The sequence below is a fragment of the Silurus meridionalis genome, chromosome 25 (assembly GCF_014805685.1).
Source record: "Silurus meridionalis isolate SWU-2019-XX chromosome 25, ASM1480568v1, whole genome shotgun sequence".
In the NCBI taxonomy this organism is placed as follows: domain Eukaryota; kingdom Metazoa; phylum Chordata; class Actinopteri; order Siluriformes; family Siluridae; genus Silurus; species Silurus meridionalis.
Window position 1 is genome coordinate 9,352,105 of NC_060908.1, and position 16,634 is coordinate 9,368,738.

A 16,634-nucleotide genomic window follows, 5' to 3' on the forward strand; every position below is an offset into this window, starting at 1 on the left:
TCAAACAAGTACACATTTTCCTCTTGTCCTGTGCCATTGCATCGATTTAGTGTAATAAATGATGCTGTACCTGCACCCTGAAGTATGCATACACGTTAAATAAAACGAGTCAAACTCATTCGTATTCTCTACTTTTAATTTCACTTGATACTTTTTGCAGCTTAAATGTTTTATTAATATTTAATTAGAAATGAAGATCTGTCTCAATGGCATTTTTCCCTCTTTTTTCCATTTTATATATGACAGAAGTTTGGGCATTTCTAGTGCATCTGTTTACTACTGAATGTTTTTTTTTTTCTTGGTCATTATATAATTCCAGTAAAGCTGAAATCATCCACTGTTGGTTTTATACCATACAGTTTGCTGTTATGTTGTATAAGAGATCTGCTCGTTCTGATTTTTTTCATCCCACAACTTGACAAACACAGAAAATTAAAATGATTGAGTAGATTTATTTAAACTATTTTGAAACCTATTAAACATCATATTAAATGCATCATGGCAATTTTCGTCACTGCACTCAGGTAAAATCCTTGACAATGTAGTATTGGGATCAAGTAACACTAGAGAGCCTTCTAGTACTATGTGTATTATATATTCTTTGACTTTTTGGAAAAATAAATGTGAAGTGCTATACGCAAAAATTATCTGTTTGTTTAGTTGGTATTTTTATATTTGCATGTTACTCTGTCTAGCTTCCCGCATTGAGTTATCTAAATTGTGTATGATGTTCTTTTTGTGTATTTTAACTGATATCAGTAATTATGCACCACAAAAAATATGAGAGCAGATAAATCTGTGCCATTTTTGCCACAAAACTTTATTAATTCTTTTTTTTTTTTTCTCGACTGAATACTGCAACCACAGCAAACCGAAGGTAGTTGCATTGTTAGTAAACATTGACAGCATGCCAGAATGATCATGTCAGGATATGGAAAGGCACATACACAGTATAGTATGTAAAACAATCAGCAAAATGTTAAGTGGCATATGAAAAACAAAGTCAAAATAAGTTATTAAAAAAAAGCAATGAATTATTAAAAAAAAATAAACAGGCAGGAGAGTTATATCTTTTTTTAACCCAATCCTGTTCGAGTTAGAGCATATTAACAGACCCTGACTTTAAGAACTCTCCTCTTTTATAGTTAACATATAAATGGACATTATATAATATACATATCAGAATGGTTTTTTATTTTGGAGAAAAAAATGATAATTTCTACATTCGTAGTAGTTATAAGGCACAATCATACAACTAAAAAAAATGTTAAAATAAAAGAAGTGATCATGCAGTGCTGTAGCTGTTACAGTCTGTAAATGCTGTAATTTATTCACTATAACAAGAATGTCACATAATTTACAGTACAGTTCTATAAAAAAATTTACTGAATATAACTGAGAAATTAGTATTAAAGTACATATTGATTATCTCTTTTACTAAATTAAATTGTATAATCACAATATCATTATCTCTCTTTCCTACACACAGAGGGGACAAAGTGACACCTGATCACATAAAAAGTCAATGGATATTTTTTATTCTCCTTTTCAAAGATTTAAGATGAAATGCAGCCTTTTTAAACAGACATAAGCTCTACTGCATCTCCAGCTCTGTGAAACCATATAAAAGTCTTATTCCAAGCAAAAGATCTGTGCAAAGTGACACACACTCCATTAAAGTATTTAATATTGATCTTGAACAAGTGTTCATCAGAGTACTAAAGCATAATGGCCACAGCAGGCAGGAGTATGCGTCACTTTACTTACAGCTTGGATTTAAGTGTCTGATCCAGCAAGCTCCTCATGTCCACCAGAGCGTCGTGCAGACCATGGGCCAGTTGTGTGGCATTGGTGTCTGCACAGCTGTTGAAAGCAGAGACTGCAAAGTTAATATGTTTCTCCATGGGGTTGTAGCAGACACCATAGCCATCAGGCACTACTGGTCCGAAACACATCACGCAGTCGGTCTTAGCTGGGACCTGGTAATAGAAAAGAAAAAAACGGGGCGACAGATTGAGAAGGTGGTACAAGTTGGTAAATGTGTACATACATTGTTTTTACTAAGACTCACTGATAATGACTATGTAAAGATGGTGCACACCAAAGAAATCTTGCAGAATGTTTGTACCTGGCTGGTGGAAAGGTTGTAGTGATTTGCGATGGCATAAGACTTGTCCGTGAAGATTTTAGGCAGGGCTGACATGTCTTCTACAGCCTGAAGCCTCAGGCCAAGCAAATGTCTGTCGATGGCCTGCCCACGGATCGCCTACACACAATTCAATTCAATTCAATTCAATTTTCATAACATTCACTAATTTAAAAAAACTTTTAAAACACTTCATTATCTAATTTCATTTGAATCCTTTGGGCCAAAAAAAATTTAATGTGTTTCCTACATATATATGGTGTAGTTTATTTAAATTGTTTCATATTGCTTTTATAAATTCTGCATGCACACCCGTTTAAAAAAGAAATTACCAACTGGATTTAACTAAGCAAATAGGTAAGGGCCTCCCATTGGGTAATTACTGCATGGATGATTGTGTTTCAGCTGGCAACAAGTTATTTAACCCTAACTGATGCAGTGAGTGGCTTCACATTTCTTAAACAACCATGTCAAAAGACACATGTAAAAGAAACAGATGGAAATCTGTTTTAGAAGAGTCAAATTATTTGCATTCATTAAGCAACGAAAACATCTAAGGAGATTGAAAATTGGGTTAAGAACTATCCAAAGAATTATTAAAAACTGGAAGGGTAGTGGGGAACCATCAGATAAGAGGAAATGTTAAAATCTTGAATGTTTGGTAAATCAAATCGTAAAAAATAACAATAACAGGCTATGTTTAATAGTGAAAGTAAGAGCATTTCCACACACACAATGTGAAGGGAACTCGAGGGATTGGGACTAAACAGCTAGAAAACACTTATCAGTGAGGCTAATCTAAAAAGGCTTCAATTTGCTAGGGAGCATAAAGATTGAACTCTGGAGCAATGAAAGGTCATGTGGTCTGATGAGTCCAGATTTACCCTGTTCCACAGTGATTGGTGCATCAGAGTAAGAAGAGCGGCGGATGAACTGATGCACCCATCATGCCTAGTGCCTACCATACAAGCCTGTGGGAGCAGTGCTATGATCTGGGGTTGCTGCAGATGGTCAAGTCTAGGTTCAGCAACGTTATGTGCCCAAAGAATATGGTCAGCTCACTACCTGAATATACTGATTGACCAGGTTATTCCATCAATAGATTTTTCTTCCTTGATGGCACGGGCATATTGCAAGATGACAATGCCAGGATTCATTGTGCTCAAATTGTGAAAGAGTTTACACATATGGATTGGCCACATGGATTGACATGAATTTTCACACATGGATTGGCCACCACAGAGTCCAGACCTTAACCCTAATGAGAATCTTCAGGATGTGCTGGAGAAGACTTTGAGCAGCGTTTTTTTTTTTCTTTTCTTTGGACAGGCAGTATATAAAAAAAAAAAAACCATAAATGTGGATAGGAAACAAAAACTGACAACACTGAATACATGCAGTTTTCACCCTTTGTGCTTTACAAACATATGGTGCACTCCTAATCTTTCATTTTCTTCTGACAGTATAACACTTATTCAGTGAGCATTTTATCTTATTCAGGGTCATGGTGGAACTGGTGCCTTTCCAAAGCACATTCATTAATAGCAAATCTACATACCAGCATGTAATTCTGAAAAAATTCAGAGGAGGGAAGAAACCAGAAAACATGAAGAAAAGGCATGCAGTTTTGCATTTCAGCATTTAAATACTTCTAATAATAATAATTATAATAATATAATAATTATAAATTATATTTATATATATTTATAATAATAATAATAGGTTTTTTTTTTTTTACAAATAAATACAGATATTTACCATCACTCAAACACACATTCAGTGAGGTAAATACTTTTATAATATAATAATTTGCCTGTAGTCACTGTAAGCATAGTTTAAACCTGAGAGGAGTCACTTGCCATGTCTGTGTACGCTCGGTGTGCCTTCACTGCCTTGTCCAACAGTCTCACCTTCTCTGGGTTCTGTTGATCAAACAGCACAGTCATCTGTATTTTAAATGTATACATTTGTACCTATACGTTTATCCTTAATGAGCAAGTAAAAATATACATTCATTATAATTTCATTACTGCTGAGGTCATTAACTGTTTTGAGTTTAAAACTGTTCATTGCAATTGGCTATACATAAGCCACTATAGCAGAACTGATCAAATTAATTACAGTCCATAGCCATCTTCATGGCTCCAGATTTCATGGTTCCTGCTATTTGAAAAGCCCCAAAGGCCACATCAAGATGATCTTTTCACTGCAAAGTGATAAGATGTGATAAATAAATAAACCAACCTGTTGAACAGGGTCGTCCATAGCTCGGACAAAGTTGGCAGCAGCAATGGATGCTGAGCGAATGGTGTCTGTTCTGCCCAGTCTGAACATGCGCAGAGAGGCACTCTCATATGTGGCAGAGCAGCGCTTATAGAGCCTTAACACATCAAAACAAAATAGCAAAATCACTTTCTTTCAACCTAATGTCCCTCACCAATATATTCTCTCTCTCTCTCTCTCTCTCTCTCTCACACACACACACACACACACACACACACACACACACACACACACACACACAGCACAGCACAGCACAGCACAGCACAGCTTTTTAACCCAAAAATCGGATTAATTAGATTAATAAATTGACAGAGGTAATTTGTTGAGCCTTACCTGTAATAAGCCAGCTGCAGAGCCACCTGAATAAATGCATCCGGACTCATCTTATAAGACTTGGGAACGTTTTTACCAAAATTGGTGAACACAATGACCCTCACATCCAAGTCATTAACCATTCTGTGTAAAAGAAAATAATAAAATGTATTTTAGCTAATATTCTAACTCGGATGTTCAGTTATTCTACTAGGAGCAGTTCACCTAACTAGTTTGTATGACTTCTTCCTATTATTATTTTTTTAATGCTTACATATATACCATGTACAGTACGGCCTTTAACAATGTTTTTGTACATCATGTACTGATGAGTAACTCCACAGTCTCATAGCTGTCACAGAGGCCTATAAATGTGCTCTCTTCCAATAAACTTTGGAAATATTTCATGAATGACTGAGATGAGACTGAAGTTAGCTCAAACATATGCCTAAAAGTATCGGCTGCTTTAATATGTGCACACAGATGTGCAGAAACTGTGTATTTACTGAGCATTTTTTCTAACGCATATTTCTAACCTTTAATTAGTAAAACATTTTCAGCAGGAATAACAAGAAAAAAAAAAAAACACTTATTGTTGACATTAGGTATAACAAGCATCCGAACTGCGACTTTACTGTTCAAATACAATCTAAAATAATCAGTCATAATTTCATGAATCAGACAAAAAAAAAAAGTACATATTCTCACATATTTATGTTCTGCTTGGCCTCCTCGATGTCCCTTTTAATCTCTGGTGTAATGTTAAAGTGCAGTTTCCGGGGCATGGGCAAAGGAACCGTGGGGGTACAAATCATCTCTGACTTTTTTCTAATGGACAGAACCAAATTTAAGAGGGCTGAAAATTTAACTCACAAAAAACGTGTCACAATCTTTCAAAATTGTCTGCAATAACATTGTTGTTCTTATTCGTTATCTTGTTACTTACGTGTACTCCACAACATGATCAATCAGTGCCACGATTGGAGGACCTTCTGCAGGGGCATGTTCATAGATCATACCACATGTCCCATCTTCACCAATAATAAACTGCACACAGGGAAACAGACAAACTGAGGGCTACTGCAGGGTATTTAAATGACCTTTCACCTATTTACACAATGACCAACCCAGGACATGTTCCTGCTTTAAATAAACAATGATGCAAAATATACTGTAAACATAATTAGATCTTTTAACTTTGCAAAAGATGTTTGATTAAGTGCTTCCAGTTTCTGACACATATCATCATTGTGTAATAAATACTCATATATTTAGAAAGGATTTCGTTTTGTCGTTTGGATGTTAAATGGGTTTTATACAAGGTAAAATTACTGCAGCTATTACACATGGATTTCTTCCTATTGCTACAGACTAACCTGAAGGGTTTTATCAAACCAGCGATTTCCACTGTTCCACCTGCTGCCTCCTCCATGCAGCATCTGCACCGCTGCTCGAGTGTGGTACATCTCGTCTGAGACTTTGGGCATTGGAGCATCAAGACACACGGTAAAAATGCTCTTCTGAATCGCCTTTACTGATTCATTATTTGTTCTGTCTGGAAGAAAGAAAAAAGAGATATGAGTGATAGTTCAGGTTTTAAATATATAACTATGATTAAAAACATAATTAATAAATTAAACAGTTTGAGATCATGCAATTCAGGAAAAAAAGAGGTGTGACTGTTAGACCTAAAAAACCCAGACACAACATTTGCTAACAAAAACATTACCAATAAATCAGTGTTAAATGTGAATGAAGGCAATTTCTCATTCTATTCTTGCCTTCAGTTGGTTCTGGTAGTGGTACTGGTAGTTTCACTGGTTAAATTGTGGACATGTTTACACTACTACTACTATCAAAAGTCAATGTAGCTTAATTCTGACAAAAGTGGGGACTGTTTAGACTTGTCTACAGCACTATACTACCCAGTAAAAGGGTAAGGTTAAAAAATATATATATACAGTGGAACCTGGTTATGTCGATGCCAAAAAGCATCAAGATAACCGATGATCGAGATAAACGAAAATCAATATGGCGCCAATATCGTTATTAAAAATTTCAAATATCAATATCAAAATTTTTACACAACAGATGAACACGATTTGTTTGATGAAGGCATGCTATAAAAATGTACATACATGTTTGTTAACTGTCAGGAATCCACCTGCCACGCCCCCTTTGGCGCAGCCGGTACGTGCCTTCCCACCGGCACTCTCTCAGCGGCTGTTCTTCCCAAAGCGCATCACGGATTCCCCCGATCCTGCCGTTGTTAATTCTATGCTTTTGCTGCGCCGCGCTCCTACCAAGCGCCGCGCTCCTACCAAGCGCCGCGCTCCTACCAAGCGCCGCGCTCCTACCAAGCGCCGCGCTCCTACCAAGCGCCGCGCTCCTACCAAGCGCCGCGCTCCTACCAAGCGCGGCTTTCGCCTCCCGTTCATCGCATAACATTTAACAACAAGAGGCATATGTGCACTAACTAACAGCAGAGATTCACCAGTATACAATACAACACCTGTAGCAGCTGTAAGGCTTAATTTTTCCGCCACTTTCGCAAGTTCTTCTGTGGCTGCACAGTGCCGATCGAGATAACTGACGTTAAATGGCAAATTTGGCGGTTCCACTTCAAAAACGTCGACTTAATAGGGTTGTCGAGTTAACTGAGGTCGAGATAAGTGGGTTCCACTGTGTGTATATATATATATATATATATATATATATATATATATATATATATATATATATATATATATATATATATATATACACACAGTGGAACCCACTTATCTCGACCTCGATAAGATACAATAAGATACCAGAAGATACCTCAATCAGTGCAGAATAGTTCCCTTCAGTTTTCTCCCTTTTTACTTTTGGGAGAAACTAGACTTTAAAAGCTGTGACTTCAACATGCAAAATAATCTTATGTATTTCACTTCAGGAAAGTTTTCAGTTTTAAGAACTACAGTATGTGGACACCTGGCGATGCCCCTGTGCATCTTCTTTGGGCTGAGAGGAAGAGCTTGGGACAACCTTTACAAATTATTACTGAACACTCTTGTGAGGCATTACACACTGTTACACACTTCTCTGACCTTTAATGAGGTTGGCGTAGGCTTTGCCCCAGCAATCACGATGATTGGAGGTGAGGATGCCGATTGGTTCATTTTTGGTCTCCAGAGAAGAGGTACAGATTTTCTCCAGCTGAATATAGAGTTGATCTACTGTCAGTGGTGTGCCATCCCTGTTGTACACATCCAGCACAAAGAACTACAGCATTGAGGGTGGAGAGAGAAAGAGAGAGAGAGAGAGAGAGAGAGTAAGAGAGTGAGAGCATATGACCATGTATATCAGTGTGACCTAAATCTAAACTAAAAACATGATATTGTTGATTTGATTTGGACCACCATCATATTTTTCTGTTAGCACTCAATAGGTGTATAATAAAACATGATAAGTTGGTGTGATGAGTTAAGTGACTGCATAATTTTTTGTATTAAATACAGAAATAGAATACAAAAGGGGATTGTAATCAGCCTGCTGGTTGAAAATCTGCAGTGTTTCTTGAAAGATCTTACTGTGTACACTGACCTGGAAATTGTGCACCACGGTGATGTGAGTAGGAGGCCTATTGCTCAGAGCGTGATTCACCACTGAGTCCTTTTTGATTCCGGGTATACGGCAGGAAGACAGAACCTGATAATACTGATTCATACACAACGGATTCCCACCAAGATACTCCACCGGTAGTGTTTCACTGAAACACAGGATATACTTGCATTAGAAACCAATCCTACCTTAGAAAATACTGGAGATTTATTACTTCATTTTAATGCAGTATTCACCTGATGGTTTTAATACAACAGCTTTCCAAAAAAAAAAAAAAAAGAACAAAAAACTCACTTGTCAATCATGGTCTTGAAATCCAAAACTCCTGCAATCAACTTAGCTGCATATCTGTGAGAAATACACAGTAAAGTATATTCAAGATCATTGTTTGCTAATATTACATTTACACAATGTTTTACCCTAAAGTTATCTTATGATACTACGAATTGCAATCCTGAGGCACATTTCTTTTAAACTGATTTTCTAATGGTCTAGCTCAATTAATTTTTGCACTGTGGCCAAAAATATAAATTATTTAATATTGATCAATTGATTAATAAATGAATCAATTTGCTGCATTATTTTGGACCATTTACCACAGCTTTGGTATAGCGTCTTTTATCAATATTTGTCCTACAGTATAATATTTCCAGTGGCTAATTCTAAAATCTATACACCCTTTTAAATAATCAAGTATGTGAAATAAAGGTTTAACTAAAGCTGATTTAATAACAAAACATTTCTTTGATTAAATATTTCACCATTTAGAGCTACAATTGTCTTATACGTATAGGGGTGGGGGGGTGAAACAGCAGATAAAAAAGTGCATCAGACATGTACCAGGCAGCACAACAGGGCTGTCTTGTCATGTTTATGCATAAACATTACAAAGCTAGAAACACATTATTTATGGTCCAAAACCAATATTTATATGTTTATTCCTTGGATTTTTATTCAGATTATGTAAGAGCTGTCTGTAGGTCATCCATCTGAGGTTGCTTTGTAGAGTATGAGCATCCGGTCCATTGTGTCTAGATCACAACTTTAAAAACAAATACTTTTTTAAGCCTGAAAACAGTCAGTTGTAATCTAGTCCTCCTGTGATTCCCTCTGATAATTCCCTCTATAATATGATACAATTTATAAATTCAAAAGTGTATTTTATATACAAACCCGATTCCAAAAAAGTTGGGACACTGTACAAATTGTGAATAAAAAAGGAATACAAAAATTTACAAATCTCACAAAATTATATTTTATTCACAATTGAATATGTATAGATATTAATATACTTTTTTTCCATGTCTTAAACAACGAAGCGGCTAATTTATGAATTTTTCCTAGGTTTTTATTTGTATTTTTCTTGGCAACAGCGTTAAGGGTTAGTCAAAGAAACTTAGAAATGAGCATCAGAAAATAATAAGGACATAATCCTCGTCTTGCACAGATGCAATAATACCCGAAAATGCAGTGGCATGGTATTCCCAAAATACCGCTATGCTCCTAAAGGAAGTGCAACATATTTCACCCATTACACCGTGTGTAACGTGTCTTTCGTTAAAGCCTGTGTAAAGTACATTAGTGTAGACACCTGTGGCTTATAGACAGGTGCAGCTTATTTATGTTAAAAATAAAAATATTTTATATATATATATATATATATATATATATATATATATATATATATATATATATATATATATAGTTCAGGAAGGTTTGTGGTTTTTAAGATCTACAATATGTACCAAAGTGTGTGGACAGCTGTCATGGGCAATGTCCCTGTACATCATCGCTGGGCTAATTTTTACCTGATTTTGTAGATAAAAAATAAAATGTCACTGTTTTGCTAAATGTAATACTGCTGTTGACTTTAAGGTCCAATTCAGAATTGTGCATAAACGAGTCACAACTGTTCTTTAGGGCAAATATATCCTGCATTTGACACTCTTGTGCAATTTGTCCCAGGTTATGTCTAAATTTCTGTATTTAATCCTCAATGCTTGAGCATGAATATAACCAATAACTCAGCCATGATTGTTCCAGAGCCCCTCTGTAAGTGAGTCTGAGTGATCAGATCACAAGATACATGTGACCCTCTTCACACCAGCATTTAATGCAGTCCACTTGTGATCTGATCACCCAAGGCGGATATTATTACCAAGTTTGAACAGTGACCACAGTGACATCTGTATGGAAGTTTTACTTCATGTGCTCAATTTTGCACAGTGTACACACAAAAACCGATCCAACGTCAGTCTTCAAGTATTTAAAACCAGACTGTATGAAAAAAAAATAGCTTTCCATCAGCACTTCCTGCTGTTTCAGCATTCAACACTCCAGCATTAGCTCATAGTTAGTTCTCCAGGGTTAGTGTGTATAAGGGTCATCACTGCTGCCAGATTTATTATTAGTCTTGGAAACACTGGCAAAAGACTTTGATCTTAGTCAAGCCAAATGAGTATACAAGTCATTATTTACACACTAGTTGTAGATCTACAGTAAAAGTCTGTTTATTAGACTATACTTTGTTTGTTTTTGCTTTAAAATAAAGGTGACTGGATTAATAACACCATCCTACGTTCACCAGATTTTTCCATCATTTATACACAAACACATCAAAACAGTGAACTGACCTTATTTGACCTTGCCAGTCACTAAACTTTAAGCGAGGAAGAACAACTCCAGGACTCGAGTGGACAACCACAGGCATCCGGTAGTCCAGGTATGCTGTCTGTAACCACCAGTCTGAGAGCTAGAGACAGAAGAAAACATAACATAGATATACGCTTCTTTTCAAACACTACATGTGAGAACTGTAAGTAAGCAGATTTTAAATGGAAAGGTACTTTATTAGCAGTGAAAATTACACAACTGAGCCAGCTGATAGTGAGGATGTGAACTGGGCCAGAAAAGTACATGTTATAAATCTATAACTTTGTAAAACCCATTCAACATCCACAATATTTTACTATATGCTAATCTAGTTCACCAGATTACTCACTCATTTTCATTAATAAAAACACTAAGCAGCATATGGCCCTTCAGGGCTGTTGTTTTATCCTCATGGAAACCCTTTTAAGCCCTTGTAAATTTCTATACTCCCTTCTATACTAAGTTTTTAACTGTTATTTCCTTTAACCATCAAAAATGGGGAACACTTCAAAAGAAGGCTGTGTGCATGCAAACAAACAGGTAAAATGTCAAGACAATTATAACCCAATAACTTGTTTTGTTTTATTTTTTAAACAAAACATCCATACGTTTTCCAAATTACATTCCTTACTTTAATAGAAACACTGCTTCCAGTGTTAGTATCATACCCAGTTTTCCAGCTTTTTTGCCCTCCTCTCCAAGCTGCTCTGAAGTCTGTCTCCCAGTCCACCAGGCAGCTGGAACTCCTCCACGAGCCTATGTGTGTGTTGCAGCTCCTCAGGAGTCACTATAGGCTCCAGAGCGGCCAGATAGCGGTCGCATGTCTGTTTCAATGGAGGCACTGGAAGTTTTGGGAGCGACTCCTGATGAGCCAGATAGCGACCAGGTATTTTAGACAAACACACTGGTTTCACCAGGCAGGCTGGTCTCCCCATGCCAGACTTCGTCTGCAAAAGAAAAAAAAAAGACAGACAGTCCAACACCTGCTTTCACTATAACATAAAAGAAACATAATCACAAAAACCTATGTTAAGAGAATATGCATATATTCGATTCACTTTCATTTCATTGACCTGACACTTAACTGACACTGTCTAAGTGGTTGGATAGAAATCCAGATGTAGACAAGATGTGGCAAGGCAAACAAATCTCCTCGTGATTACACCAGGAATACAACCTTCCAGAGACTCAAAGCTCACGGACTCACAATCGTCAATCTCATTACAATATCTGTAAATATTAACTGCTCTGATACACTGAGCTCGAAAAAACACAAAACAAACAGCTGGCTGCAGGCCGTTAACTCTTTTTTTTAGTCGTAGTGTACATTAGACGTAGTGTAGTGTAGATTAGTAGTGCACACGCCACAAGTTTCTGACATGAATGAACAACCAGCTACTGCATCATTCTGCCTCTAATGAAGCCTATACATTACTTTCAGATCCCAGGTCCAAAGGTTAACATGTTAGCTGGATTACTTAATCCCGAACTGTTACTCTGTAACCAGCACTGTTTTACTTAGCTAGCCATGTTGCTAAGCTACTGTAACCTTACAGTAGCAATTAATCGTGACGTTACCGTTAATAAGACGAACAGTTCCGCATTTTCACACAGCAAACTGCTCTGATTTCACCTCCCGCAAGTGTCTGTACACGGGAATAACAACAAACTTGACAGTGTATACACTCACCATGGCTCTGAACAAAATCGCCAGCATAGTCATAGTAGGTTGATTTGACTGAAACGCCCCCAAAGAAAAACCCAGTCGTGTGAAGGACTCCGCTCTCACCGAATAAACCCTGCACTACTACACACAACCGCTAGAGGGCGAGAGAGAGAGAGAGAGAGAGAGAGAGAGAGAGAGAGAGAGAGAGAGAGAGAGAGTGAGTCAAATCCTTGAAAAAAGACTCGGTTATTTGACTCAATGCTTTGGAATAACGAAAGTCGACTCTACAGAAACGCTCAGCAAAAATAGGGCATTAAATTGTCACAGAATAAAATGTACTCTCTCCACTTCTCAATATTGAGAAAAAAAGTCAACATGTAATCCTTGTAACAGGAAAAGAGAAGTGTTCATATTAAGACGACATCTTACTTGTTTCACACATTCCTACAGTGTCTGTGCAACGTCTTTAGGATCTACTGTATGTATTTGATGAAGAGATGGCAAAAGTAGACACATCCTTCACTCAAATATGATATGACATATGACAAATATGTTGATCAGGTGATCAGAAATGTATCTGTTCTCAATCATGTTTACATCGCTGACTCCTTCTATATCATCCATGTTAACCCCATTTTTCTTGGGGTTATGATATCTTAATGGTAGATTGGAAAAGCAGTGCAATAACAAGAAACCGGCACACGATGAGAACAAATGTTAATCATGTCAACCAAATAGATTAAAACTAAAATAATGAGGGTGGTTTGAAAATATAAGAAGAAAGTACAGATATTTGAGCAAAAATCTAATGAGTGAAAGTAAGCAGTTACATAAATAGTAAAGGAAATTGCTGATACCAGAAAAATCTACTTAAATACAGTAACAGCACTTGTACTTCATTACTTCCCACCTTTGATATTGTTAGAAAGGATCGCTTTCTGGCTAGAAGCACCAAAATGTAAGAAGGCATATACGTGTGCACTGAACAGGGAATTGTACTCGTGTCAGTAAAAAAATTCAGAAAACTTAATCTTTACTGGTTTTAGCGTTTGCTCAAACGAAGACTGCTGCTCAGGGTTCTGGCCTTTTAAGCACTAGGTCGAAAGCGGTGACGTCACAGTGGTAACATCTGAATGGTAAACTGTGAATCTCCCTCTAGTGGTGAAGCGTGGAAATACAACCGAACAGGAACGCTTTCCTCCGATATAATTAGTATGTACTAATGTAACTACTATAAAAATGCATAAATAAATATGCTTTTTTTTTTTATGTCATACAATCTACCCACACTACCTTTGCAATCGACCGGTAGATCACGATCGACGTATTGGGCACGCCTGGTATAGATGATAGATGATAGATGATAGCTAACACATATCTGGTTTTCGATGTCTAATTACCATAAAATTTATAATTTTAGATCAGGCTTTCGTCCACTGTGCCTATATATTTGTTTGTTTTCTGCATTTAAACACAGAAAGTACTTGTTATACTGTGTGCTTTGTCTTCCCTGGTATTAGCCAAACACCAAGAGGCATCATAGATTGCATTGGTGACCACTCCTAGTTCTGGCATGATCAAATCTAGCAAATAATTAATACAGAAACTCTGTGGCAGGCTGAGCATTTCACACCTAGGCCTTCAGGGTGTCGTACCTGAATTAATCCACTTCCGCTATATCAACCACCAATATTATACAGGAACACAGTTATCTTTAGCAGAAGCACCAATAATTACCCTCATAAAAAGACAGTTCTCTGACCATGGAAACCCCAGAGGTTACAAGTTTCCTGGGGATTTAATATTAATGCAATTTGTGTTCTTTGTCCCACATTTTACAGAAAAGAAAATGCAAATACAAGTATAAATGGTTCATGAAAAAGCTTAAGAACAGTTTTAAACTGTTAAGTATATCTGCGACCAAATTAATTTCTTCCCTTATGTCAGCCATTGTGGAATTAAAAAAACAGCTACTAAATCTACAATAGTATATAGCACTCCTTTCCAGATAGTAAAGATTTCTGGCCTGGATTTGGCATTCAGCCACCACTGGCATGAGGCATGAACCAAACATATGGTGGAGATGAAACTGTCTTTAAGGCGGCGAACAAAATCTGGGCCAAATAATACACTTAACAACTGGCCCATATCCTGTTTGCCACCTTAAAGACAGTTTCATCTCATATATGTGGGGCCAGAATTATCCCACAGTTAAAATATAACTTTATATATTTCAGATAATAAGGTGATAATATTTTCAAACACACAGTTGTTTTCCCTATTCCTGTTTGCAGCGTGGGTTTATTGCTCTCTATTAACATGGTTTCATAAAACAAATACTTGTAATTATGAATAATGATAATTTCAGATGACAAATTAAATATAATTTAATAATTAAACCTTTACCAACTATAAAATAATTAAATGTATTTCATATATTTTTTTTAATCTAAAGACAAGGCCAATTAGCTCCAAAGACAAGGCCAATTTTTACACATATTTCTTCTCTCTTAAAATGTCCCATTATGGCAAATAAATAAATAAATAAAATAATAATCTACCAATCTGGTCACATCTACAGAGTGCAATGCTTCATGGGTTTGCAGTTTTACCTCATTGTAGTGTTACACACTCAATCTTGTACCTTTGTCTTTTTGATAGATTTTCAAATTTATTTATTTATTTTTTAATCTTTTATTTTAGCTGATTGGTTTGGTTAATGGTTTAACTCTTTAACTAAGATAAAAAAAATTATCTAATGAAAAAACTACTTTCGGGAACCAGCGCTGTTAAAGAAGTGGGTGGACACTGATGCACTCTTGAGGCTAAATACATATATATATATTTTACAGTGATCCTTTGGATTATAGCGTTAGTATGAGTTAACACTGTCAGAAAATAAAATGTAACTTGTATGTTTCAGTGGCTGTGAGGAATAACCACATGACTTCTGCCACAGAAGTCCGAAGAAAAGAGTGTCAGGAGACTACAACAGCTTAAAGGACTTGTGACTTGCTTGGATGTTGAGTTGTTTGCACAATGCCACTTGTTCATGAAATAAAACTTTCAAAAGCTTTTTGAAACATCGCCTTGACATCAAAAATGTTTCAGAATACTGTTGTTGTTGTTCAGGCATTTTTCATCTGGGCCAAGGGTGTGTATAAAGTGGCTAGATTAAGTTATTTATTTTTTAGACTGACATGTGAAACCAACTTGTTTGGTCCTACATAGGACCAAAATTGGGCCAGCTATAATAATACATTTGTCTGAGATATCACTATGCCATTGGCGATATGTGGCCCAAGTTCTGGCAACCAGACCTGGTCCAGTTGTAATTCCTAGCTGTATTTGGGCCAAGTAAAAGAGGGTTGTGTGGCCCATCACTGGGCCAAACCAATTATGCTATGTGTTGGCCCAAAATCTGGAGTTCTCTTCAATTGGTGACCAGTCTGTGCAGCTGGGGATGGTTCCACATTAACAGCCTAAAGATGCATGAAATTACTGAGTAACTTAAGAATTTGGGCTGTAATTAAAATCAACAGTGACTCAGGACCACAGGTTGCATTTAATTGCCTAGCACTGCACACCTTAACAATTAATAATAATAATAATAATAATAATAATAATAATAATAATAATAATAATAATGAATAATCTATGGGCATTCTGTGCCAGCCAGATGAGGAGTCTGGTTCCTGTCAAGGTTTCTTCCTTATGCTATCTTAGGAAGTTTTTGCTCTTTAGGTGTCCAACTTACACTTATAAGGAACACACTTATACATTATTTTATAACTGATTTATGTTTGTAAAGCTAGTTCGAGAGAATTTTTAAAAGTGCTATATAAGTGAAAAAAATAATTAAATTGATTAGTGTGCTCTCTGACCATCCAGTCAAAGAATGTGAAAATGGCAACATTAATGTACACCTGCTAGATGGCCCCGGTGTCACCAGCTCGAGTTAAAGCAACA

The 16,634-nt window shown here is 36.5% G+C and overlaps 1 protein-coding gene across 4 annotated transcripts; it reads right to left on the reverse strand.

The window, feature by feature from the left end:
* Positions 1 to 799: 799 nt before the first annotated feature.
* On the reverse strand, positions 800 to 13,712 carry crata (carnitine O-acetyltransferase a). Of its 4 annotated transcripts, XM_046838746.1 has the most exons (15): positions 13,576 to 13,712; positions 12,690 to 12,819; positions 11,668 to 11,946; positions 10,981 to 11,099; positions 8,642 to 8,695; positions 8,330 to 8,495; positions 7,834 to 8,008; positions 6,118 to 6,296; positions 5,688 to 5,788; positions 5,450 to 5,569; positions 4,763 to 4,885; positions 4,391 to 4,526; positions 4,006 to 4,068; positions 2,129 to 2,266; positions 800 to 1,979 (listed from the first exon to the last, which is right to left on the reverse strand). In XM_046838746.1, exons 2-15 carry the CDS (start codon positions 12,720 to 12,722, stop codon positions 1,764 to 1,766), a joined length of 1,902 nt encoding a protein of 633 aa, XP_046694702.1. In that variant the 5' UTR covers positions 12,723 to 12,819; positions 13,576 to 13,712; the 3' UTR covers positions 800 to 1,763. The 4 variants fall into 4 exon arrangements, with proteins under 4 accessions (XP_046694702.1, XP_046694701.1, XP_046694703.1 ...); XM_046838745.1 differs by lacking the exon at positions 12,690 to 12,819 and having other exon boundaries at positions 13,576 to 13,711; XM_046838747.1 differs by lacking the exons at positions 12,690 to 12,819; positions 13,576 to 13,712 and adding an exon at positions 12,578 to 12,647.
* Between the last annotated feature and the right edge of the window lie 2,922 nt (positions 13,713 to 16,634).

What these genes read in the sequence shown, in the direction of transcription:
- crata (XM_046838745.1), bottom strand. Translation starts at nt 13,635, where the DNA reads ATGCCTTCTTACATTTTGGTGCTTCTAGCCAGAAAGCGATCCTTTCTA. An exon ending in ACCGAGCGTACACAGACATG is followed by an intron (nt 2,267 to 4,005) that starts GCAAGTGACTCC and finishes AATTGTGTGTAG; the next exon opens with GCGATCCGTGGGCAGGCCAT. An exon ending in ACAACCTTTCCACCAGCCAG is followed by an intron (nt 1,980 to 2,128) that starts GTACAAACATTC and finishes TTCTATTACCAG; the next exon opens with GTCCCAGCTAAGACCGACTG.